At 34.4% G+C, this 27,142-nt stretch overlaps 1 protein-coding gene across 2 annotated transcripts in view; it reads right to left on the bottom strand.

Moving 5' to 3' along the window:
* The window catches only part of ROCK1 (Rho associated coiled-coil containing protein kinase 1), a 147,437-nt gene that overhangs the window by 70,672 nt on the left and 49,623 nt on the right, over positions 1-27,142 (bottom strand). For both annotated transcript variants that reach the window (XM_074208704.1, XM_074208703.1), the window contains exons 2-8: positions 15,658-15,739; positions 8,494-8,594; positions 5,991-6,128; positions 4,576-4,751; positions 4,130-4,214; positions 2,571-2,715; positions 2,137-2,275 (exon numbers count right to left, since the gene is read on the bottom strand). In XM_074208704.1, coding sequence (XP_074064805.1) covers positions 2,137-2,275; positions 2,571-2,715; positions 4,130-4,214; positions 4,576-4,751; positions 5,991-6,128; positions 8,494-8,594; positions 15,658-15,739 — 866 coding nt within the window. The remainder of the gene's footprint in view (positions 1-2,136; positions 2,276-2,570; positions 2,716-4,129; positions 4,215-4,575; positions 4,752-5,990; positions 6,129-8,493; positions 8,595-15,657; positions 15,740-27,142) is intronic.

Genomic DNA, 27,142 nt, shown 5'->3' with positions numbered 1-27,142 from the left:
CTGAGGCCAGATTTGAATTCAGGTACTCCTGACTCCAGGGCCAGTACTCTATCTACTGTGTCACCTAGCCACCCTGCTTGTACTTTATTCCGAGAAAAAAAAACTATTCATTATGAATTCCCTCTTTTTTTTTGACTATTCTAAACATCAAAATATCTATATCTCACATTCTCTCCTCTTTCTTCTAAGGCTTGGATCTTCTTTCTAAGACCGACTCCTCTACTTGGGCCTCTGATTGCATCTATGCCTCCTTGATTATTTTTTCCCCACTCATCTGTCATCTCTCCTTATCCACTAGTCCTTTTCTACTGCCTACAAACATGTCCACATTGCCCCTGTTCTTAAAAAAATCACCAAAAGAAAAAAACACATTACACATCTCATTTGACCCTTCTATTCCCTCCATCATTTTAAAAGTAATTATCCCATATTTCTTCATCTTTTCAAAAGTTAATTTCTAAGGAAAAACCATTCACATTGGCTTGCATTCCATTTACTGGTCAACCCCACAAAGTGTAACTTCTTCCTCTTATTATTCAACTGAAGTGGCTCTCTCCAAATAGCTAAATTAATTGTTCTCAATCCTTATCCACCTTGAATTTTGTGCTGCTTTTCATACTGTTGACAATTCCTGTTGAACACTCCTCCCTCAAGACCTTGCCTCTCCTGCTACCTCCTTGACCATTACGACTTAGTTTCTTTTGCAGGGTCATTATGCAGGTGTTACTCCCAATCCTGAATGTAGCAAATGCTCTTCTCTGGAGCCTATTCTTTATCTTTGTAAACTCATCAATTCCTCTTCAATATCACTACCTTACAAACTTTTATTCCAATAATCAGTTCTAATGTAGATGACTCCTAAATCTCTTTTCTCTATCCCTTATGTCTTTCCAAAATGGAACTCCTGATCTGGAGTGTCATCAAATAAAAGCTGAACAGCTGCTTGTGCAATGGTCAAGATGGGATTCCCTTTAAGGTAAAGACTGAACTAGATAAGGTCTGCTATTTCCCCCACCCTCAAATTATTTCCATAAAATGCTTCCTCTGCTTTAAAATAATCAGTTGCACTATTGGAAGTTCCTCTAAGCTAGCTTGCCTTTTACTGAACTGGAAAAGAAGTGGGAAACATTTACTCCTCTTATCTGGCTGCTTGCCATCTTACCATCTTCATTATCTCCATCCCCCTCTAGGTATACAAAGCTATCCATTTCTTAAATTTTTCTTCCATGTTGTTGGAAGATGCAAGCAAAAAGCTGCAATTATAACCTAAATAAAGTCATTTCCCTGTTAAAAAAAGGACAAAGACTCAAGACTGAAATCTGGAACTTGAAAGGTTAAGTCTAAATATTAAGCCTTTCAACAGCTTTAAAAACATCTTCTTCTAAGCTCTTAGCTTTTGAAAATATGCATGCAGTAGTAGCTTTACATAAATAGTCTCAGTCTATGGAATTATAGCAGTGTTAGGAAAGTTTGGTAATTTAGAGAAGACTTATTAGCATGGTAAATAAGGATTTTTTTGGTCAAAAAACACAATGGTTTCCCATGGCCACTGTTTCTATTGCAGAATAGGGAAAGGAATTAGGTCTTTATGTTACTACAAACCAAATCCAATAAGGAAGAAGATTTTAGATTGAGTTAAATTTACCTTTGCCTAGGTAATACTCATCAAGTTCTGTTCCTAGCTAGTTATGTGACCCAGGTGAATCAGGGGAATTCTATGCAGTTCTTTTGACTTTGTAAAGAGAATCAAAAATTGATATAATTGAATACAATTTGCAATGTAAATTTGAGATCAATGGAATCCATGATCTTCAACGTTCTTTTTTACAGCTAAAATTCTATGTATTTATGATTATGGCTTTAATCAACAAGAGGAGAGAGGTTTAATGGTTAATAAAGGGTACCAAGAGTTGTAGCTACAAAAATAAGATTCAAATACTAGGATAAAGTCCCCTCTCTCCCTACCACATACCCTCTATTTTAGATTAAACTTATTGGAATCATGAATTTAAAATGTTTGATATTATAAGTACCTAATAGCTAAAATACAGGTCCTCAATATGGATAAAATGAAGAGTGAAAAATCTCTTTACCATTCTTTTAAAAAATATTTTGTATGCTTATAAGATATTTTACCTGTCTGTAAGGAAGGCACAAATAAGATTTTTTGCTTCCTTTGATATATCATTATCATCAGGGAAGGTAAGAGAATTCTTATGATTCATAATTTTGCTGTATGTCCCAACCAATGAATCAGCATAAAATGGTGTATCACCTGAAAAAATAATAAGGGGAAATAAAACAAAATTTTTTACATTTAAACCATCAAAATCAAGTTTAAAAAACAAATTTATATGCAAGACAAGATTTAAAGATAAAAGACATGCATATTTTATACCAAAAAAATTGAATACATCAGGAAAACAGCTAAATGATTGACTATAGCAGCTTTTTGTTCCACATAAACCAAAATAAAGAGACTAGCAAAATAAAAGCTAAAGGTAACAAGTGTGATGATGAGTTTTTAGAATCAACTATACTATAAATATATTAAATTCTGTTTTACTCACCTACAAGCATTTCATATAAAAATACCCCAACAGACCACCAATCACATTCTCGTCCATAATAGCCATCACCACCTTGGGATTTTAATACTTCAGGAGAAATATAGTCAGGTGTTCCAACTGCTGTATCACATCGTACCATACCTTCCTATAAAAAGTGGCAAATCAAAGTATGAATCCAAACAGACATAAAACCATCTTAGAATCTATTACCTTACAGACGAGTCAGTTGAAAGTCCTCCTCTTTCACATACTATAACCATCTAGCCTTCCCAGAATTCTAAATTATTCAGAAAAAAGGTATCGACCTGTCAAGTTTCTCTCATATCAAGAATCTTGAAGTCAACTTATTCTGCATATTTCTACAAACCTGGCATTTCCTCTATGCCACAACTAACTGAATTCCTCCAACTAAACTCCAAACCTCACATTCTCTTAAACCCTGTCATACAATAAACACCATCTAACTAGATGAAAAGCTTTCTCTGCTACTTTGAACAGTACTGTCATTCAACCCAGTAATACTCTTTCCCCAGTTCCAATACTTCTCTTTATACCTTTTCCATATATTATTTGGATCTTCTTGTATTGTTTAAAAACTATTTTGCATCCTCAATTTCTTCTTCTTTTACCTTCAATTTTTCTGGCACTAAATTTACCACCCTTTAACATCATACTGAAAGAGTATGAGAACACATGGGTCAGAATGACTCTACTAATTCCTTACTCTCCACCTCCACCTCCACCTCCACCACCACCACCACCACCACCACCTCCACCTCCACCTCCACCACCACCACCACCACCACCACCACCACCACCACCACCACCACCACCACCACCACCAACACCACCAACACCACCAACACCACATAACCAGATATACTATTCAAATAAAAGCTTAATAAAGGTTTACTGAATTAATAAATTTTTCATCATTTGCACAAAACTTGCTCATTTATCAATTTTAAAAACTGTAATAAAACCTTCAGTGTAAAAATTGCCAAGGAGGTATTGCTCCTTATAAACTAATGTGTAATATTAGTATATTATTGTTTTCTGAAAAAAAGGTTAATTTTTCACTGTAACAATTTTCTGAATGAAGTTTAAATATAAGTCCTATTTTAATGGGTATGAGTAGAATCCTTGCTTTTTTTAGAGCTACAAACAATAAAATGTAACTCAAAAATCCAAAGGCACAATAAAATGTAAAATTATAAAAAAACTGATAGAATTTGTTAGAGCCCATTCACAATACTGATACAACTATTAAGTAATATTAAAACTAATTCCATTTTCAGTTACCAATAAGTACATGTTATAGAGTTGTTATGAAGGATTTAGTAAATCTGGCAATCTACTCTTACCCTAAATAGAGAGGAAAAAATAAATCATGAGCAAATTCTTTAAACAGCATTGCTACCATGGAATCCAGTTCAACAAATAAAGATATTTCATGTCAATCTTGTAGCTCAATTAAGGTTAGTAACTTCTGTAACATTTTTCTAACAATGTAATTTTCTTCATTTGGTTAAACCATGTTTATATTAAAATATACTAACCTTATTCATCTTCATACAAGTACCAAAATCAGCTAGTTTCAAGTGACCAGATTTATCCAGCAGCATGTTGTCAGGCTTCACATCTCTAGGAGGGGAAAAAAGGCTAATTACTAAAATACTACAAAACATTTCTGGCAATGTCTTCCTATTCTATAATGTGTTTTAAAGTTAAAAAGTTAGAAGGAATGCTATGTAAGTATTACAGGTAATTTTCAGGTAATCACCTGAATGACCTCTACATTAAACATATTATGATGGAAACTAAAATGATTTATATTGATTCCTATTTAAAAAGTCAAGATAAGCCTATAAATTTTAAAAGATTTATCTTCTTGGGTTATATTAGCTGAAAAGAAACCTCAATTCCAGGTTAACTTAAAATAATTTTTAGCTTTTTCTTGGTTTATTAAAATGAAAAGATTTCTTTTAATGATTTTAATTCTTACCTATGAATAAAGCCCATCGAATGGATTGCATCCAAAGCAAGAACTACTTCTGCAGTATAGAAACGGGCCCACTTTTCAGGCACATCATAGTTGCTCATTAAATTAACAAGATCCCCACCTGGCATATATTCCATTACCATGTAGAGATACCGATCATCTTGGAATGCATAATAGAGCTATTTAAGACATAAATACAGAATAGTCATTTTATCAGAAGAGGATAAAGAAGAATGGTTAGCAATATAATTTTTTTCATTATAAAAAGATTACTTAAGATAATCACACCCTAAATATTGTCTGTCCCTAGATCTATATCAAATAAAGCATACTGGATTTAAAACTAGAAGAGACTTCAGAGGCCAAACAGTCCAAGTCCAATTCTGAACATGTGAAAAATAAGGTTCAGAGATGCTAACTGATTTGTCCAAGGTCACAAGATCTCTGTTCATCATTTACTTCCATGGTTAATCCAATGCTTAAGTTTTGATTTGGTTTTTTTTTTTGTTTTACATTGTTTTCTGAATTTGAAACTGAGAAGGAAGACCACTGCTTTCAAAGATGGAAGACTAACTCGTCCACTACAGCTAGATGGTATAGTGGATATAGCCCTGGTATCAGGAGGACTTGAGTTCAAATCTGGAATGAGACACTTCACTCTTACTAGCTATGTGACCTTGGGCAAATTCACATCCAGGGCTATCTCCAGTCATCCTGATTCATATATGGCCACTAGATCTAGATAGTTCTGGAGGAGAAAGTGAGGCTGGTGACTTAATTTAACAGTACCCTCTTGCTCAAATCCAATTCACTTTCTTGTCATGGTATCACTTCCCTAATGTCATGATATTTTTCAAGAATGAAGGACAAGGGGCAGCTAGGTGGCTCAGTGGATAAGAGCACTGACCCTAGACCCTAGAGTGAGGAGGACCCTTCAAATTGAGCCTCAGGCACTTAATAATAATTACCTAGCTGTGTGACCTTGGGCAAGTCACTTAACCCCACTGCTTTAAATAAATAAAATTTTAAAAAAAAGAATGAAGGACAAACATCATCATCATCATCACCATCATCACCAATCACCACCAAGCATCTATAATTTGTTAGTACAGGTATGAGGGGCAGTTCAGTGGATAGAGGCTAATCCTGGGATCAGGAAGACCTGAGTTCAAATTCAGCAATAGACACACAGTAGTTGTGTGACCCTGAACAAGTCATTTACCCTCTGCTGTTTCAGTTTCCTTAACTGTAAATTAGGCATAATAACTGCAACTACCTCCCAGGGTTGTTTTGAGAATCAATTAAGATGCTATAATATGGAAGGTGTTTAAGTTCTTCCTTCCTTCCTTCTGTAGTCTTCCCTCCTTCCTATTAAGACATTTATGCTCTAATAAAATGAAACAATGGTATAACTATACCTGAACCACCCAAGGGCTGTTAGCAAAAGCCATAATATCCCGTTCTTCCCAGAAGAAAGCAGAATCTGATCTCTTAATCATCTCAAATTTGCTCAGCAGCTTCATAGCATACACTTTCCTGGTGGATTTATGCCTTACCTTTAAAACAAAAGGTTTTGTTATAAATAATATTACCTTAGGCAATAAAATATTTCTTAAAATTAAGAAGTCACAATAAAGTGCACCAATTTACTGTATAATAAATTCAGAAGAACTGAAGAACACTTCAACTTGACAAAGATATTTTAAGCAGCTCAAATTATATTAGATTTTTATTCATATTAATAAAATAATTTTGTTTACATTAGTTTGACTACTGCTTGGATGTTACTTTTTGTTTTTATGCATTAGTTTAAGTCAAAAGTAATCAAACTGACAAACCAATATTCATATTCTCTTTCCTTCATTCCATTTTGATGCCTACCCCTTAATCATTTTGTTTCTACGATGAGATTATATGGAAGAAAAATATCATCTGTTTTAGCGACGAACACCATTTCTGTATTAAAGGAACCAGAAAGACTAGTTTCCAATTTAGGTTATTTATTTTTATACTTCTAACTAGAACTCCCATTCTAATTCCTAGCTGAACTCATAGAACAGTCATTAACTGTTTGATGCTAGGTTGGAAAGAAGATTCCAGAAGAAGACTCCATGTGTCTGTGCTTAGTAACCCTGTTATTTAATAAGGTATACAAGATCTTTTTACTCAATTCACAAATGACCCAGAACTAGAAGAGATAAACAACAACTGATGATAAGGTCAGGATCCAAAAAGATCTTGACAGGCTAGAACATTTGGTTGAATCTAATAAGATGAAATTCAGCAAAAATAACTATAAAATCTTATATTAAGTATAAATTATGAAAAGCATGGCTAGAAAGCAAGAAGAAGAGATAAAGGTTATCTTGAACTGCACATTCAGTCAACACAACAGATTTAAAGGTTGTTTTAGGGAAGGCCTAATATCCAGAGAGTTATACTTTGGGTCAGACAACATTTAAAAACATTGAGTTTTGGATACCACACTTTACAAGAAAATTGCTGAGGAGGAGAATGTCCAGGGCGGGCGGGCGGGGGGGGGGAGGGGCAGGAATGTTAAGGACCTTGAATCAACCATCCAGCATTTTAAAGTTCTTCTATATCATATGAAACTTGTTTGAAGGTTTTATAGCTTATACAAGAGAAGATAGGAGGAATATGAAAACAATATTCAAGTAAGAGGAAGGCTATCATGTAAAAGAGGAAAAAAATTTACTTTCTTTTAATCAAAAGATAAGAAGCAGAAGCATGGGGAGAAGGTACAAAGAGACAAATTTCAGTTTGATAGAAGAAAAGGTTATTAAAAAGTGTAATGAACTCAGGAATAAAGGTGCTTAACATGTTTGGCAGAGCTTCATAAGAAGTTCTGGGAGAAAGAGATAGATAGTAGAAAGAAATTAAGAAGTATAAAGGAGAAAAGGAGAAGAAATGGGGGGAGTGGGGATCAAGTACAACTAATATCTTAACTTCCAAACTTTTACTCTTCTAAAAATTATACTCATTAGGGACCATTAAGTTTCCTTACTGTATGCTGCCATCTTTAGCATTGTCCCCAAAAAGGTCCAATCTGTAAAAGCTACCTTTATTCCCTATTTTTCAAAATTACTTCTTCTATAAGGGGAAGAAAAAGAAACTGGAAAAAAAATGACAATATTTATCCCCTTTAGGATAAAGGATTTCACTTGCATTACTTTATATTATCCCCAATTTTTCAGATTTCCTTTATACATTCTCTTTAATCTTTAGAATCCTATCTTTAATTTTAACCCCAGAACTTAGCACAGTGGCTTTAGTAAGCTTTAAAAAACTGCTTGATCTATCTTGTATTAGATCTTTAGTAATTAAAGAAATCTATTGTAAATGTGTGTTCAAAGAAATCTACAAAATAAATTCAATTACAAAAGACCCAGAAGGCACACTAAATATCATATAATAAACTGACCATTTTCTGTTACTTTGAAGACAACTGTGAAAGTAAATAAGCTAGCAAACCACTAAGAATACCAGGCAACCTAGATCCAATTTAGGGAAATGAAGATTGGATGGGACACATGAGATGCGTTACAAGGTTAGGTAAACAGAAGGAAGGAAGAAGAAAATTAGAGTATGCTATTTTTCACTCTGCATCCTGCTACTTATCTAGAACCCTATTGGATACTCAATTTTTACTAATAGGAAGATTCTAATCCTGAAGTTTCAATTCCTTGTTTCCCTATACTTAGATCCTAAAAGGTTTCTATAGAAAACAAAACACCACAGGTTGAAGTTTACATTAGGATTTGCATACTCTTTCAGGAACTTGGCATTCAAAATCAGTTTTGTTTTTTCTTAAATCCAATAATCTCAAATTAAAATTTTTTGAACCAATATAGGCACTCTTACCAAAATAATGTCATCATTAAGTTCACTGAAGTAACCTACCAATTGCACTTCTCCAAATGCACCTCTACCAATGACTTTCACTACTTCATAATCTTCAGCTTTCATGCGCAAATCTCTAATTTTATTTATTGTGTCTTTATCTGTGTAAAAAGAAAATGTTGGAAATAAAGTATTAAAAAATTATTTTAAATTTCATTTATTCCATATTCCAATCCAAATTCAAGTTTTCAGAAAATAAAAAATACAAAAATACAAAATGACTTCAATAAAACAAATTATAATACAGTTCATAAGCAATTAATCCATTTCTAATAAATAAATGAAATAAATCTTAGTCACAAAAATACAAGTAATGAAAACAGAAGATAAACAGGTGTTGGAAGGTTAATTTACCATGATATATGAATAGAAATTAAAATCCAAATGCTTTAAGCCAATAATGCAAAGAAGTATTATGCTCTCTTCTAAGTCAATGGGATAAAATTCTTATCTTCCAGACCAGTATTTTAAACCATTTCCCCCCCTTTTTAAATGGTACAAATAAATGAGATGCTACAAAAAGGTATAAAGAACTACTAACCTAATCTGGCATCTCAGCATTTGTTTCATTTTGTTTCCCTATTTGAAAATCAATTTTAATTTAAAACAGCAGTGGGAATCACTGTAATTATTTATATAAACCTGTCATGCTATAAACTACAATAATTTACAAATTCCCAGTGGATAGATATTCTAATTCCAAATTTGGTCATGGGTTAAAATAAGGCTATTTTAATCCACATGGGTCAACACTGGCATGAAATTACATGGAAACCTTCATATTTCAGAGTTGTACAAAATACAGAGAACAACTATTAAACTTAAGTCACAGATTCTAATAAAAATTGCATGGGGTACTATGCCTGTTTTACTTAGAAAAATTTCCTTTTTTTTAAAAACAAACAAACAAACATAGGAATATACACAAACAAGTTCAATTCAGGCATTTTTCAGTTACGCCCTATTATTTGTGACGCCATTTGGGGTTTACATGGCCAAGATACTGGAATGGTTTGCCATTTCCTTCTCCAACTTATTTTACAGGTAAAGAACTGAGGCAAAGTGGTTAAGTTACCTGCCCAAGTTCACATAAGCTAGTAAGTAAATGTATGAGGCCAGTTTTGAACTCAGGAAGAATCTTTCTGACTCTAGGTCCATCAATAGGCTGCAAGAAACTCTTTAAGACTATAAATAAGACTATTACTCATTCACATTGTAGAGGGAATTTTTTCCTTGTAAGTCTTTTACACCAGTGAAATTACAAGTCTATTCTGGTGATTACAACTACATTTCATCTTCTCCTTGTAACAAAGAAGAGTAAGCAAAAGACCTTAGTTGCCTTGAAAAGAACAGGAGCATCCCCCTTTGTTTTTCCTTTTGGAGAGAGAGAGAGAGAGAGAGAGAGAGAGAGAGAGAGAGAACGAGAACATTCTGATAGTGAGATTGGACCCTATATTGGCTTTAAGGGGGAAAGGAAAAAAACAAAGTAGTACTATTTTTATTTCTTCTTCCCTTGTCTTTCCCACTCCATCAAGTCCTATTTGCATAATTAAATGCAATCAAAATATGTTCTTCCTAATCACCTCATAATTTTAAAGATCTTAACTAAGTCACTATCAAAAATTTGGTAATGGACTTGTGTCAGATATCCTCTCAACAGCAAAGTCCATATATAATAAAATAGGATTATTAATTTTATTAAAAATGTTGTCATTGACAACGCTGAAGGATTTAAGATGAAGGATGCTATCCATCCCCAGAGAAAGAATTGATGCTTCAATCTCTATTCATACTTTTTTTTTTTCTTGAAGGTTTTCTTTCACGAGACTATTATACAAATATTTTGCATGACTGCATATATATAAACCTATACTGAATTGCTTGCCTTCTCAGAATGGGGGGTAGTGGGTGGGAAGGGAGTGAATTTGGAGTTACAAATTGCTTTTGCATGTAACTGAGGGAGAATTTTTTTTTTTTAGGTTTTTGCAAGGCAAATGGGGTTAAGTGGCTTGCCCAAGGCCACACAGCTAGGTAATTATTAAGTGTCTGAGACCGGATTTGAACCCAGGTACTCCTGACTCCAAGGCCTGTGCTTTATCCACTATGCCACCTAGCTACCCCACTATGCCACCTAGCTGCCCCTGAGGGAGAATTCTTAAAAAAAAAATTAACTGAAAATCAACCAAAAAAAAAAAAGTTGCATTGGGCTATCCTTACTACCTTATATGATCTATTGTTCAGTTGTGTCTGACTCTGCGATCCTGTGAAACCTGTCTATGGGGTTTTCGTGGCAAAGATAGTTTGTGGTTTGCCATTTCTTTAGCTTCACTAGTAGCAAACAGAGAAGTTAGAACCCAGACAAGAACAATCAAGAAAGATGGTAAGAGAACAAAAAAAGACTCATGTTTTACCTGACCCTCCCTTACTTGACCTGACCCTTTTCTTTCTTCTCAAATATCTCTAGAGTATATTGTTTGTTCTCTTCTTTTCACCCATAACTTCATACTCTATCCTTAACTGGTGTATAGATTATTCTCCTTTCCCTCAACTCCCAATTTCAGTAAATTGCAATTTCTTTAAATTTATTTTTTTAAATTTAAGGCAATGGGATTAAGTGACTTGCCCAAGGTCAAATAGCTAGGTAATTATCAAGTGTCTGAGGCTGAATTTGGACTCAGGTCCTCCTGACTCCAGGGCCATTCTCTATCCACTGCACCACCTAGCTGCCCCCAAACTGCAATTTCTTGATTCCTTGTTTCACAATCACCTAGAAGAGTGATTTGCAAATATATGGTACCTAGGAAATGTTTGTCATCTTTAACTAATAAATATTAAGAGTTTTGAAAAAATAGTGATAGTACTGATTTTATTAAATTGAACAATTTTTTTGTTTATATAAAAACTATTTAGGTGAAAAAGTAGGGCTTATTTTGGAAGGAAAGCTGGATGAAAGGGTACAAACAGATAAAGAAAGCCTAAAACATCCAATTTTAATGCTATTAAATATATGGGGCGGGTGTCCAGGAGATAACTGGAAATACAGAACTAGAGTTAGGAATCAGGATTTGAGAGCTAACCTCAGAAAAGTCATAATTTTAGACACAGTTCTAAAGAAAGAGAATGCAGAAAGCCTAGCTAAAGACAAACCCACTTAAAGAGATCATCCTTTACCAGAAGAAGACAATAAAGACAGATCAAAGATAGAAAAGAAAAGCCAGGAAAGTACAATGTTATAGTAACCAAAGGAACAGTAAGTTTCAAGGAATGAATTGTCAATGTTAAATATTAAGTTGAGGACAAGGACAAATTAAAAAAAACATCACTGAAGTTGACAAGAAAAAAACACTAGTAGCCTTTGTATTAAGTTCAGTGGAGTTTTAGGGATGGAAACTAGACTGGAGTGAAAGGAGTAAGTAAATTTAAGTACCTGTCTCCTATGACCTTGCCTGAAATAACTTCATACTCCTCTGAGTAATTCACTTCTTAAATTTCCTATTGCATTTTCAAACTGTTCATTGTACTGTTCATTTTAAATGTGTGTGTGTGTGTGTGTGTGTGTGTGTAAAAGTTCTTCTACTAGACCCTCTAAGAGGATTTTATTTAACTTTATAAAAACTATTTTTATTCTGAACTTATATATGAAATAGTGCTTTAAGGTATGCAAAGGGCTTTATAAATGTTATAGTATTTGATTCTTAAATTCACCCAGTTAGGTGGATACTATTTTTCCATTTTGTAGGTGAGGAAAACTGAAGAGAGTAAGTGACTTGACAGAGTTGAGGTGGATTTGAACTCAGAAATTCCTAACTCCAAGTAACAGAAAAACACAAAAAAGAATTAATGAATATTCATTTCATGCCATATATAATAATATATGCACACATTACTTTCAAAATTGTTCTGCTTGTCCTTTATAACTTCTCTTCTGTACATTAAAATTTTTTTTTTTGGAATAGTCCTCTTTTTTTTCTTTACATTACCATTCCTACCCCCTTTCCTTCACCATCAAGGAGGATAAAAACAAACAAATAACAAAATAAAGTACAGCCTACTACCCATATCCCTGTAACAAAGAGGCATAATTGAGCTAAAAAATAGACTCAGTGGCCATGTCCAAAAAAAAAAAAAGCTTTCTGCACTGAGACCATTATCTCTCATTCAGGAGGTGGGTAACATGTCTAATTACAGGATCTTTTGGATTAAAGTCCTTAAGTCTTTCAAAATTATTTCCTTTACAATGTTATTTATTCTTATGCAAACTGTTTTTCTAATTCTGCTCACTTCATAAGATAATGACTTGTCCTTACTACTTATGACTCTCTAAAATATCTTTTTTTACCATTTCTTCCAGCATAATATTATATTCTATTCATACAATGTGTTCAGCCATTCCCCAACTAATGGGTACCATCTTAAATTATAATTCTTTTCTTTTAAAATTCTTCCATCCCAAATCTTTTAATTTCCCCATAATACAGGAAGTTTGTTCCTGTTGTTCTTTGTTTGGTTTATCCTAGTTGTCAAGGAATCCACTACTGGGGTAAATCTCTTCTAAACTAATCCTCTAAATTCTTTGCTCTAGAGTTTTTATTTTATTTTTGATGTCTTCTCTTCTTCTAGGTATTTATGTTGTCATTGTAGAAAATCTATCTTTTCATTTGAGTCTCTTCTTTGGAGGGGTTTCTAGATTTACAATAATTTTTTTATACTAAGTTGTCTTCTTGAGTTTCCCTGATGCTCCCTAATGTGCTTTTAGGTTACTGCCTGGTCTGACCTCCACTTCCCAGGGTAAGGCCATCCTGGATTTTTGAATGAAGACTCTTAAGGACCTGATGATAAGGACCATGCATTCTATAGAGGGATGAAAAATGTAAAGAAACAAAGATACGATTATCTAACAAGTGATAGAACTTGAGGGAATCACAAAAGTCTTCATATAGGAGGTAGTATCTGAAGTGAGCCTTAAAGAATGTTAAGATGTTAAGTAGTCGTGGTAAGGAGTAAGTAAATTCCAAACACACAGAAGAGCCTTCATAAAAGCAAGGAACCTGGCTGGGTTAAAGAGCAAATGAAGGGGGCGGCTAGGGGGAGGCTAGGTGGCGCAGTGGATGGATCACCTGCCCTGGAGTCAGAAGTACCTGGGTTCAAATCCGGTCTCAGACACTTAATAATTATCTACCTGTGTGGCCTTGAGCAAGCCACTTAACCCCATTTGCCTTGCAAAATCCTTTAAAAAAAAAAGTGAATGAAGGGGAATAATGTGAAAAAAGTGAAAAAAAAAGGAGAATGTGCTCAAAAGGGAGGGTTTTAAACACTAAGCTGAGATTAATTCGTGAACAGAGGAGTGGCATGGTCAGATTTTGACTGAGAAAGGATATCTAGTTGCTTTGGAGAGAACAGACTGAAAAGAAGAATGAATGACAGAAAGAAAACTAGGAGACTATTGCACTATTAGAGTCAAAAAGACAAGTTTCCAGGGATGGAATAAAGGACAAATAGAGGAGAGCTAGCCTTAAAAAGGAGAAGAGTTACTTCTCTGTCAAAGAGGAGAAGAGCTAGAACAAAAAATGTATTGGCCATACAGGATTTTTGAACTACAGAACAAAGAGAAAGGGAGCTTACTTGACTTAGAAAATAGACATCATACATTGTATGTCATATGAGTTGTGATCCTCTACTGAGATGGGACCAGTGGGTGGCAAAGGAAGTTTGAGGATAGAACAGAAGATTGCCCCTTATATGCTGTCTCTCCTGATAGAATGTTAGTTTTGTGAGGACAAAGACTGTTTCATTTTTAATTCTTTATTCCCAGGACAAAGTACAGAGCTTAGCAAATATTAAGAATGTAGATCTTTCTGATTATTTGCAACAAACATGGTGAGAAACACTATGGAGAGTAATTCTGAGAGGAGGATCCAAGGAGTAAGTAAGAAGGAATGGAGTCTAAAACAAAGAGCAGAATTAGCCTTTAATAAAACATGAACAATGTTCTTCTGAGTAGTTTTGATATTCCTCTAATTTAAAAATGAAATTATCATAATTTCATTCAACAAACTTCATTTAATTTAATGAATACATACATACATACATACATACATATATGTATGTATGTATGTATATATACATTTTTAGGTTTTTGGCAAGGCAAATGGGGTTAAGTGGCTTGCCCAAGGCCACACAGCTAGGTAATTATTAAGTGTCTGAGACCGGATTTGAACCCAGGTACTCCTGACTCCAAGCCGATGCTTTATCCACTACGCCACCTAGCCGCCCCAATTTAATGAATATTTATTTATACAACAGATATATAAAATTACATAGGGCTTTGTAGATCAAAGATAACATCTTAAATACAAATTGAAAGTAAACCAATAATGATAATAGATTGATCCTTCCTTATAATAATCTTGCAATTTTAATAATCTCCTTTTACAGAGGAGAAATCTGAAGTCAAAAGAAATTGCTGAGGCTTCCACAGCTAGTAAATATCAGAGATTTTCACTCCTGCTTCTTGACTCCAAGTAGAGAGCTCTACTAACTGATGGTCCTTTGCTGTCTCAATAGTTCTAAGACACTAAGGTACAAAACTCTAAAAATGGCATTTATATCTCAGAACAAAATATAATTCTACTCCCCCCACCAAAAAAACCCTGTTAAGTAAATATCAAATCCATGTTTATGTCTCATTAGAATTTTAGAGATGATCAGTTTTCCACTTAAAAAGAATTTCATGCAATTTTTTGACACTTTTTCATTCATATCAAAAAACAGTACCACCTGACATCAAACACTACACTACAGCCCTCTAGAAAAGGAATCTTTTCAAGTATCTTTCAGACATAATTAACTGTTATAGAAAACAAGCATAGAATCATATGAAAGAGGAATAAGATAAACAGTTTCTAACTTTTGAAACTCCATTTTAGCCATTATATGCTATCTTTTTATGCTCATAATCTTTTTTTTTTTAGGTTTTTGCAAGGCAAATGGGGTTAAGTGGCTTGCCCAAGACCACACAGCTAGGTAATTATTAAGGGTCTGAGACTGGATTTGAACCCAGGTACTCCTGACTCCAGGGTTGGTGCTTTATCCACTATGCCACCTAGCTGCCCCCAATGGATAAGGTTTTAAATAAGTACTATTTGGTTATAGATGCTTACTTACATTTGCTTAAAAAGTTGTCAATATTTTTGTTTTTTCTTAGTGCAGGAAAATCCAGATCATATACCAAAGCATCCAATCCATCCTAAAAAAAGCAAGCAAAAAAAGGGGGGATTAGTTTTCTTGATTATCTGAATAAAACTTTGGTTTATAGCATGAACATGAATAAGGAAAAATATTTTGAATGATTTTCCATGAGCAGCCTACCATGAGCAGCCAGGAACTTGATTATATATTGCATTGGAATTTCTAAGTTGATTCCTTAAAAATTCATTCAGCAACCTAATTAAGATCAAAAGAGTCTAGAAATCATCAAGAAAAAAACTTGTATAATAGTACTAAGTTTTTTAACAGTATAACCTCGCAACAAAAATGCAGTGGAAGGAAAAAAATAGTAGAACAAAAGATAAAATGGAGATCTAGAAAGAATTTATAAGCTTTTCATTATATGGAAGAGTAGAGCCACCACAACTGAACTTTAACATTACAGTATTCAGGGGGCTATATCTAGTAGAAATTATACTAAAGATAAACAGAAGTAAGAAAGATAAGCTGGATCAGACAAAGTATACATAGAGAAATTCCAAGAAGAAATTGATTCCACCAGAGACTGAATTTAACAGTATCTGAAAGATGAAAATATGCTTAAAAAATTTTGTTTGGGGGGGGGGGGAGAAATCTCAGATCAGGTAAGATACAAGATACAAAGTATATACAAGGTAACTTTACAGAGGAGATAGCTGGAGGAAGAAGGGAGATCTCCTGCCTTGAAGAAAGCCAAAGTTTCCAAGAAGGGAGAGTATTTTAGCCACGAGGGACTGCTAGTATAAAAGCATGAAGATGAAAGATATACATTAGGCACTTAATAAATGCTTGCTGAGGAATAGTAAGCAGACTAAAAAGTGTTAGAGGGGAATAACATGTATTATGTAAAACAAATGTAAGATCAGATTATAAAAAAAAAAAGCTTTAAATTCCAGACAGAGCAGTTTATGTTTGAATCTAGAGACAATAGCTGGCTACCAGTTAATAAAATAGGGGAGATGTGGGACACAACATGTTCGGACCTTCACTTTAGGAAAATTACTTTGGCTAGATGTGAGTTAAGGCTTAAAGCAGAAAGACAAAATAATAGGCAGTACCTCATCAACCTTATAAAAGCAGGTATTTGTAAAATGTTTCATAAACCTAAAATTACTATATGAATGCCATATAAAAAACTCAATCTACTACAGTGCTTTAAAGTATACAGAATACTTTATTCACAACAAGCTTATGTTAGGTGACAACTTCCCTGAGTTTCAGTTTTGAGTGACTTATCCATAGTCACCTAACCATTATATGTCATAGTGGCAGATTTAGACCCAGAAGAACTTTTTTAAAAAAAATTTATTTTATTTTTTTCAAAAACAAGCTTTACCATTCACTTTCAAAACCTTGAGTTCAAAAATTCTCTCCCTTCCTCCACCCCAATCTCCCTCAATGAGAAGGTAAATTATTTAATATAAGAATGTATAGTCATGAAAAACATTACCACAATAGCCATGTTGTAAAAGTAAACAACCCCCCCAAAAGAAGCCTCAAGAAAAATAAAATAAAAAATAATATTGCTTCAACCTGTACTCAGACATCAGCAGCACTGTCTTTGGGAATGGATAATATTCATTATCATACCATTGCAGAGAAAAGGTAGACATTCACAGCTGATCATCCTACAATATTTCTGTCACAACCAAGAGCATTCTATTCATCATTTCCCACCTATAGCATTTCATCTCAATCATATAATACAATTTGTTCCACAATTCCACAATTGCTGGCCATTCTTCCCTCAATCTCCAGGTCCCCGTCACCAGAAAAGAGCTGCTATAAATATCCCTATATATGTACATACACATATACATATATATTTATATATACACATAGATTCTTTTCTTTCCATATTTCATCTCTTCTGCAGTATAGACCTAGTAGTGGCATTGCTAAGTCAAAGGGCAGGCATTTCACAACTCCTCCAACAGTGTGAATAAATGTCTCAATTTCCCTATATCCCCTTCCAACATTTGTCATTTTTCTCCTCCTGAAGAACTTTTCTACCAGTTCACACACTTAGCAAAGGAGCCATATGTCAAAGCTGTTCATATTGCAAAATTCTCCTTACCATAAGTCCAGTAGCCTTGCCCATGACTCTGAGATATAACAATGGTAAAAATAGTAGCTCACAATAACATATGTTTTATGATTTTCCAATGAGCCTGTAAAGAAAATATTTCGGGAATTATCATACCTATTTTACAGGTGAGGAACTACTTGAGAAGGGTTAAATGGCCAGGGTGATCCAATAAATGGTAAAGTTTGGATTTAAATACAGGGTCTCTCTTTTTGCCCTGCCACTTCATTTCTCCCTCCCTCCTCCTCCTCTTCATCATTAAAACTAGGCTGAGTGAGATCCTTTAAAGCCTCCATCCCCAAAGAGTTTACAATTTGCTCTTCCACACCACTCTGCATTTGTGAATGAAGAGCTCTGAAAACGTTATTTGGTAGGTTAGGTAGATAGAGTTCTAGACTTGGAAATTAGGAAGATATTAGTTCAAATACTGCTTTGGGCCCTATCTATGTGATCCTGTACAATTCACTTAACTTCTCTCAATCTCAAATTCTCTTCAGTCACTCAAATTCCTTCTATCTCTGATTTCATAGAGGGTGGGGAAATACTGTTACTGAGTTTTATAAATTTTAAAAGGAAATAGCTAACTTATGGAGGGAGAAATGAGCACTGAGGGAATGGAAGAAGAAACTGTTATTTGTCATCTGAATGATGAATTAAGCTTTTAATACCATGACAAGACAACAAGAACATCTCACGCATAATTCAAGTATGGAATAATTCAATAGAACCCCACTGCCAAGGTAACAACACGTTCATAAAGATTGTGATAAAATGTTTTTAAAATACTTTTTAAAAAGACAAAACTGGTAAAGTATAAAATCATTTCATATGTATGAAGCAAAATTAATTCTACAAGTGGAAAAAATTATGATCATTTAATAGAGGAAACAAAATCCACAAACAATGATTCTCATTTCTCATATAAAAGACTTATCACTTGAAGCCTATTGTAACCACTCTCCCTGGGCCTTGATAGCTGAGTTTTTATTTCTTTCCTCGTCCTAAAACCAAGCCTCCATTTCACTTTCCAATCACCACCAACAAACCATGCTAGATGATTCACTTTTCCAAATACCCTTTACCTAGTATCTTTCCCCAACTAGAAGATAACCTTACTAATGGGCAAGAACTGTCCTGCTTACTGGCATTTGATTCACCAAGGTTTACTGGCATGTATTTCACCATTAATAAATGGTTTACAAAGTTATTGATCCCTAAATATGGTAATGGAAAAAATATTTCAAAAACAATTAGCAGCAAAATTAAATTTTCCTCATGAAATTTAAGGATCTTAACACCAAATTCAGTTGTCTTCAGGATCTGTTAGGTAGCAATCAATAAGTAATGAAACCGGGGCAGCTAGGTGGCGTAGTGGATAAAGCACCAGCCCTGGAGTCAGGAGTACCTAGGTTCAAATCCAGTCTCAGACACGTAATAATTACCTAGCTGTGTGGCCTTGGGCAAGCCACTTAACCCCATTAGCCTTGCAAAAAAACGTAAAAAAAAATAAGTAATGAAACCACAAAAACAATTGCACCTTACATATTATCTGTTGCAAAAGATGAGGTGAAGTATTTCTATAAATTCAACATGATTTTCAAAATTAAATCAACATATACTTTGGATTCTTAGGGACTTCAATTCAAAGGTAAGCCCAAGTGAGAAATGGTTCTGATGTAAGGCATGAAAGTCAAAGATTTTTGGACTACACAGAAATCTTACAACTCTTCATCATGAAAATTTTTCTTCCAGAGAAGTTTTCATGTCAGAAAATGGGAAATGGATAGAAATATCCCTGCTGTTCTTCACATATGACAATGCATTATCAAATTCCAGCATATATACTGACTATTTTCCATGGCTGAAATGCTCTCCCTCCTCATGTCTGCCTCCTGGATGACCTGTCTTCCTTTAAGTTGCAGATAAAATCCCAGAAGACTTTCCTGATTTCTCCCTTCCATCCCCTACTGCTAGTGCATCCTGTATATCTCTTATTTGGGCATAGTTGATATATTATGGCTCTTCTGTTATACTGTGACCTCCCTGAGAGATCAGGTACTGTCCTTTGGTCTTTCTCTGAAACCCCAGAAACTACACCTCATAGTAGGTACTTAATAAATGCAGATTGAGGAAATGCAGACAGATTGAGAAAATAATAACAACACACAATATTGATTTAATAACAACACAAATATTGATTTCATGTAGAAATTTAACAGACTCAATTGCCAAAGAAAACTATGAACAAAAAATTAAGATTGGGGGTCAGGTGGTAAGAGAAAGAGATAATGACAGATGATCTATATAATCATATGTAATTCTTAATATCAAAAGAAATAAAATTAAATCTGCAAGCATGAGTTGGAAATCTTGAGGCCAATTTATGGGAAGTCTTGAAAAAAGTCACACAGTGTAGACAGAACAAGTATGCAAAGGTTGCAATCTACAATGCTGAAGAGAGTGATTAGGTCAGTGAGCCCTTTCAGTATCTGAGGAATGATAGAGGAAGAATAATCTGAGTGAAGCAAAGCAACAAAGGACAAAATAAGATCATTGGATGGTTTTTATTCTGACTTGGGAAAAGAAGTAGAGTGAAATAAGAGTAGCCTTGAATACTAGGGCAAGGATCACACAGGATCTAGGGCAAAAAGGCATCATAGCCTTTACTATGTGCCAAACACGATGCTAAGCATTTTACAATTATTTTCTCATTATATCCTTACAACTCTGGGAAACAGACTACAAGTTAAGTGACTTGCACTTTAAGTTCAAATAACTACACAAGCAATGGGAATTCAGTAAACATCCTTTTTCCTGAGGAGTAACATGTTCAGGCCTGTACGTTAGGCAGTACTGAAAAGAGTGAACAAGAATGCTTTAACAGTTCAAGGTAGGAGCTTTAATAGGGTGATGGTAATGAGAGTAAAAAGAAAGAAGAGGTACCAAATGCATTGCAATATAAGCTAATTGACAAAGTTGGTAAATGAATGGATTAGATGATCTGTCCCAGCTATAAAGAGTTAGAACTAGCTTTTCACTAATTCTCTTATCTAGAATTTCACAGCTTTTTTGAAAATTTACATCTATAAATGTCTTTTTCTTTGAAGGTACAAGATAAGATGATGAAGCATAGTTAATAGTAGCAGCTTGTATTTTATAGTGTTTTAAAATCATAAGATGCTTTACATACATTATATCACTTGGGCTTCACAAAAGCCCTGTAACTTAAGTACCACAGGTATTATATTAAAGTCAAGGAGAAAAAAATTTAAAAAAAAAAATAAAGTCAAGGAGACTAGTAGGTCTAAAAGAAACCTTTGGGAATCACCTAATTCAATCATTCATTGCTGAAATAAGAAAACAGACTGAAAGAGGTAATATAATTAGTTTAAAAAATGTTTAATAAAAAACCTGTTATCTTATATAATTTTGCTATCTCTCATTTTATTTTTTTCGTGAAGGATATGATTTCTCTCTCAACACATTCAATTTAGATCAATGTATAGCATGGAAACAATCATCTTACAAATCTGAAAACATTATAAAATATCAGCTACTGTTATTAATAAACTATGCCTAAATAGCTTATACCTTCAAAGGAAAAATTTTATATATTTAAACTAAATTTATTCCTTCTTTTTATCTTTTTATTCTATCATGACCCTGTCCATGAAATATTTCCTTTCCCTGTCACATTGGAAGAATCACACACTTGGGCTATCTTCCTATTACTGCCAAATTCCTCATCTACCCTTGCTACTTACAAGTATGGGCCTTGGTTTTCTCACCTCTAAAATCAATGGCAAGAAAAAAACAATTCTAAAGCTCCTTCTAGCTCTAAAATTCAAGTGTTTAGGACACAAAGCAATGCTAAGATGAAATAATTTTTTTAAATTAGCATAATGACATGAGTAAAATAAATGAAAGTTTAATTAACCAAGAGAAATGAAACATTAGAATTTATTAAGTGGCATGTGTGTTTTATGTGTGTCTGTGTATGACAGAACTTGTGCTGGAAATGTATTACTACTAAAATAGCCTTCAAGAAACTCTCATTCTATAGAGGAACATGAACACATAAAGTATACATAAAATACTAGCAGCTTAGGAAGGAAAGAAAATCTGAAAAGATCTCATGTGGGAAATATTTGAGTTAAGTTTTGAAGGAAGATATGGAATGAGTATCTTCCGGGGGGGGGGGGGGGGGGGACACACGACCCAGTCTTGATCAGCAAAGACATAGAGAAGGGAGAAAGAATGTCACATGAGTAACAGTAAGAAGGCTAGCATGAATTTGGCAGACTATAAAGGAATGGTATGTAGCCAGGTTGTGAAGGGCTTTAATTGCCAAATGGAGATAATGTGAATTTCATGATTTAATGATGTTTATCCTTCACTCTAGAAGACGACCATGACATCTGGGAAGTAATGCCATGACATTCACATGAATTCAATTTCAGTGTGTGTGTGGGGCAGCGCTGTGCTAAGTCACAGCCTCATTTTTTCCTCTAGAGCCATCTGGGTCCATTGGCAGAAATGAATCAGGACGACTGGGGATAGCCCTAGATGTGAGACAATCGGGGTTAAGTGACTTGCCCAAGGTCACACAACTAGTAAGAGGATTTGAACTCAGGTTCTCCTGTCTCCAGGGTTAGTGTTTTATCATTGTGCCACCTAACTTAACCTGGGCAAGTCACTAGGATTTAATAGATAACCACTGACATTTACTGAATAAGACAGTGGCATTGTCACTTGTGCTTTAGGAGTATCTTTTTGTCAGCCATAGAAGCTGAACTGGAAAGGAGAAAAACTGAAAGCAAAACAAATTAGACCAGTTTCAATAGGCCAGGTGGCAGTTGACAAGGACCTGAACTAAAGTTGATGCTGTCAATAACAGAACCAACTATTTTGATAAGTTTTGCCATCTTAGTAGTGCTAGCCTTTTTTTAAGTAAGTTATTTTTTAAATGGTTATATTTATCTTCTAAAGAGATACAGACATAAAAATAATTTTCTTTAATGCATATCATTTAAGGATTAAAACTAATATATGAAAAAATACATTCAATTTTAATTAAAAATTGATAAAGTCCCTCAGACTACTGCTTGTGAAAAAAGATGGATTTCAGACTAGACATATACTAAAGGTAGTCATTTAATAATTCAATGTTGGGGCGGCTAGGTTGCACAGTGGATAGAGCACCGGCCCTGGAGTCAAGAGTACCTGAGTTCAAATCCAGTATCAAACACTTAATAATTACCTAGCTGTGTGGCCTTGGGCAAGTCATTTAACCCAATGCCTTGTAAAAAATAAAAAAATAAAATAATTCAAGGTCAATTTGGAAGAGGGGTTCTCCAGGGAAGTGCCCCAGAGATCTCTGATTTGTGTTATGATGTTTAATATTTTTACTAATGACTTGATAGTATAGAGGACACGCAATGCTGGGACAGTCAACATTTTGTATAATAGAGTTATCACACAACCAACAATATCTTCTATATCACATCTATCAAATGATCCAGAAAGATCCAAGAAATTTGCCTCCAACTTTAGGCAGCATCTATTCAAATGAAATTTCAAATGGAAAACCATAAATTGTTATAGCTTAATTCAAAAAAATAAACTTTTCAACTACAAGATGAAGACATAGCTAGATAGACACTTCTCTGACAATATTCTAGAAATTTCAGAGTATTGCAATGGTAACCAAAAAATGTATGCAGTCTTGAGCTACATTGAGAGGCACAGTGAACAGGAATACTTTAGTGAGATCACAACTGGATATTGTGCTTAGTTTGGAGCACCACATTTTAAGATGGATATTGATAAACATCAAATTACTATTATATAAAGATTTCTTAAAAATGAATCCACTTAGCCTGGAAAGAAGCTGATGTGGAGAAAAAATGAAGAAGGAAATGAGATAGAGAGCTGTTTTTCAGCATCTGAAAGGCTGAAAGATCCACACAAACAATCCTGTGCAAGAGGTGCTAGTGGGATGCCTCATTTAACAGCTGATTTAAATGTCCGAGACTTGACTCTAGGCTCAACTCTATAAGAACTGAGCCAACTGGCTGCTGCCATTGAAAGCAAAAGTACAACAGTGGAAAGAAGGTTTGAAAAGGCAAATTGAAATCTTTTTTTTTGTAGCTCTAATATATATCCAAAGATTCCCATCGCTGGGAGTCTTGCAGCAAAGGCTGAATAATTACTTCTTGGGTCTATTATAAAAATGATAGTCAAAAAATCATTCCAATGATCAGATTTTGTTCTGCTCATGGTGACCATCATAGTTCTCATCAGTCATTACTTTGCACTGCCCCGCTAATGCCAAGTTCAAGGACTAGAGGGTCTCAGGCTTACATCACTGAAATTTAACCCAGTACCTCTTGATCTCCTTCCCCTCCAAGGGATCCACCCTAGCCTGGAGTCAGGAAAACATGGAGTTCAAATCTAACTTCAGACACTTACTAGATGTGTGACCATGGTCAAGTCATTTAACCACTTCTGCCTCAGCTTCCTCACCTGCAAAATGAGCTGGAAAAAGAAATGGCTCAATACTCCAGTCTCTTTATCAAGAGTCAAGGCAAAACTGAAAGGACTGAAAACAAATGATTGATTGATACATGTGAGAACTTACTTCTTATTAATGGTACCCTTGGGCAATGGTACACGTGTAGTAATCATATCAAGATCAAAGAATATGAATCTTTTAGTCACTTAATTTGCATTAAGTTCAAACAAGCTTTCCAAAATGGAAATCAGTAGACCCACTGATAAACTAGAGTGTTCAGAGGAGGGCACTGGTGTACCCGTCTTTCTACAACTCTTGCAACAAGAAATCTTCCCATCAGTCAGTTTTGCCAATTTACAGAGTGTAGGGCAGAAAAATGCAAACCAAAATATCCTAATCATTCGTGATTTGTAGCATTCTTTCATTTACAATTCTTTTTGGATTGTCTGTTTATATCTTTTGACCAGTTATCTACTGGGAGTGGCTTTTGGTCACACACATATGTTAATGGTTTATATATCTTGGATATTAAATCCTTATTAAAGAAATGTGAAAAAAAAAAGAAATGTGATACAAAGATTTCTTTTTTCCTATTCAAATACTTTCTTTCCAGGTGCATTATTTTATTTGTGCAGAAGTTTTTCAATTTCATATAATCAAAGTTATATATTCTCTCTTTTCTTATTTTATCTACAACCAAGAAGTATACAATCTGCTTCTCTACTAGAGGAGATGGAACGTATGTATGTATGTATGTACATGTAAGTATATACAAAATAAATACAATAATACCAGATAACTTGGGGTAGGTGAGAGAGTGAAAAAGGACTCATATAAGGAGGTGTCCAACTTTGAAGGAAACTTGGGATTATTGAGCATAGAGATGAAAAGAAAAGAGTATAGAAAGGTACAAAGATAAGAAATGGAGCAGCAACTACAAAGAACAATAAAAAGGGCAGCAGAGTACCAAGGAATACTATATAAACCTGGAAAGGTAAGTTAGAACCAGATTATAATTGGTTTAAATGACTTTCTCAGTTTTTCCCCTATTTGCTGGTTCTTTCACTACTGCATATAAATATGTTTAAGACTAACCTGTTCACAAAAAGTTTTTCATCTGACCCTAGCTAATCACTCAAGAAATCACTCTTCCTATTTCACAACCAACTGGGGGAAGGGGGGGGAGAGAAGGGGAGGAAGCTCTCTAATTTGCTCCCACTTCCTCTCCTCTCTCACACATTTTACATCCCCTTTGTGATCTGGCATCCATTCCCCACTCAACTAAAATTATCTCTCCAAATTTAACATGATTTCTTAATTGACAGATCCATTGGTCTTTTCTTAATCTTTATCTTTCTAGACTTCTCTGCAAGTATCTGATACTGTTAACCATCTTATTTCCCCTTGAGAAAGCTCCATTAGTTTCTGTGACACTCTTTTATTGGTTATCCTCTTGTCTGACTACTTCCTTTTCAGTCTTCTGATGAATCATCAGTTATATCCTGCCCCCAAAATGAACTTTAATGATCCCTCTTTTAGCTTCTGTGAGTTCTCCTGGTTATCATATAGCTTTCCTAAAAGCTAAAATAAGAAATGGCACAATTAACGTAATTACTTGAAAAACAGACTTGAGTAAGTGGAAACTAATGAGTCTATGAGGCATTAAGAATGAGTCAAGCAAAATCAAAAATTTATTTTTTCATAAGAATATTTAAAAATATTCATTGGGAAAACAACTGGGGGCAGCTAGATGGTGTAGTGGATAGAGCACCAGTCCATGTGTCGGGAGGACCTGAGTTCAAATGTGATCTCAAACACTTAATAATTGTTTGACCTTGGCAAGTCAATTTAACCCCATTGCCTTAAATAAATAAAATTTTAAAAACTGATCTTTTCTTAATGCAAATTTTACTTTAGTTTTCCCCCTGGTTACATGAAAAAACCAAGTTTCAACATTCATCTCCAGGAGAGAAAATGAGCTGTTATGATTAAAAAAGAGCTTAGAGAATATTTTTCAAGAAATCATGGAGAAAAACTATCCAGATATCCTGGAACCAGAGGCTAAAAATAGTCACTGAAAGAATCCACTGATCCCCTCCTGAAAGGGATCCCCAAAAGAAAACACCAAGGAATATTGTAGCCAAATTTCAAAATTATCAGATCAAGGAGAAAGTGCTGCAGGCAGTCAGAAAGAAACAATTCAAATACCAAGGAGGCACAGTCAGGATTATGTAGAACTTGAAAGCATCAACATTAAAGGATCAAAGGGCCTAGAATATGATATTCTGGAGGGCAAAGGAGCTTGGAGTACAACCTCAAGAATCAACTACCCAGAAAAATTGAGCATAGTCTTTTAGGGGAAAGATAGACATTTAACTGTATAGATGACTTTCAAATTCTCCTGATGAAAACACCAGAGATAAACAGAAAATTCAATCTTCAAATGTGAGACTTAAGAGACGCATAAAAAGGAAGAGAAGGGAAAAGAAAAAGAATAGTATTCAAGGACATTAAATTGGTTACATCCTTATATGGGAGGATGATATTATTAACTGTTATCTCAGAGAGAGTATACTTAGAAGGTATGGGCATAATTTAATTTTGATGGAATGATTTTTTAAAATTAAGACATTTTTAAAAAAGCAATTGTCCTGGGATGGGAGAAGAGAGGAGGCAAAATATAGTAAATTACATCCACATGAAGAGATGCAAAGGACCTATTACAGTAAAGGGAAAGAAGGGAGAGGGTGAGAACTGATTGAACATCACTTATCAGATTTGGTTCAAAGAGGATATGGGAGGGA

The sequence above is a fragment of the Macrotis lagotis genome, chromosome X, assembly GCF_037893015.1.
Source record: "Macrotis lagotis isolate mMagLag1 chromosome X, bilby.v1.9.chrom.fasta, whole genome shotgun sequence".
Taxonomy (NCBI): domain Eukaryota; kingdom Metazoa; phylum Chordata; class Mammalia; order Peramelemorphia; family Peramelidae; genus Macrotis; species Macrotis lagotis.
Note: the sequence above shows the minus strand (reverse complement) of the source record. Positions and strands in the feature narration are given on the sequence as shown.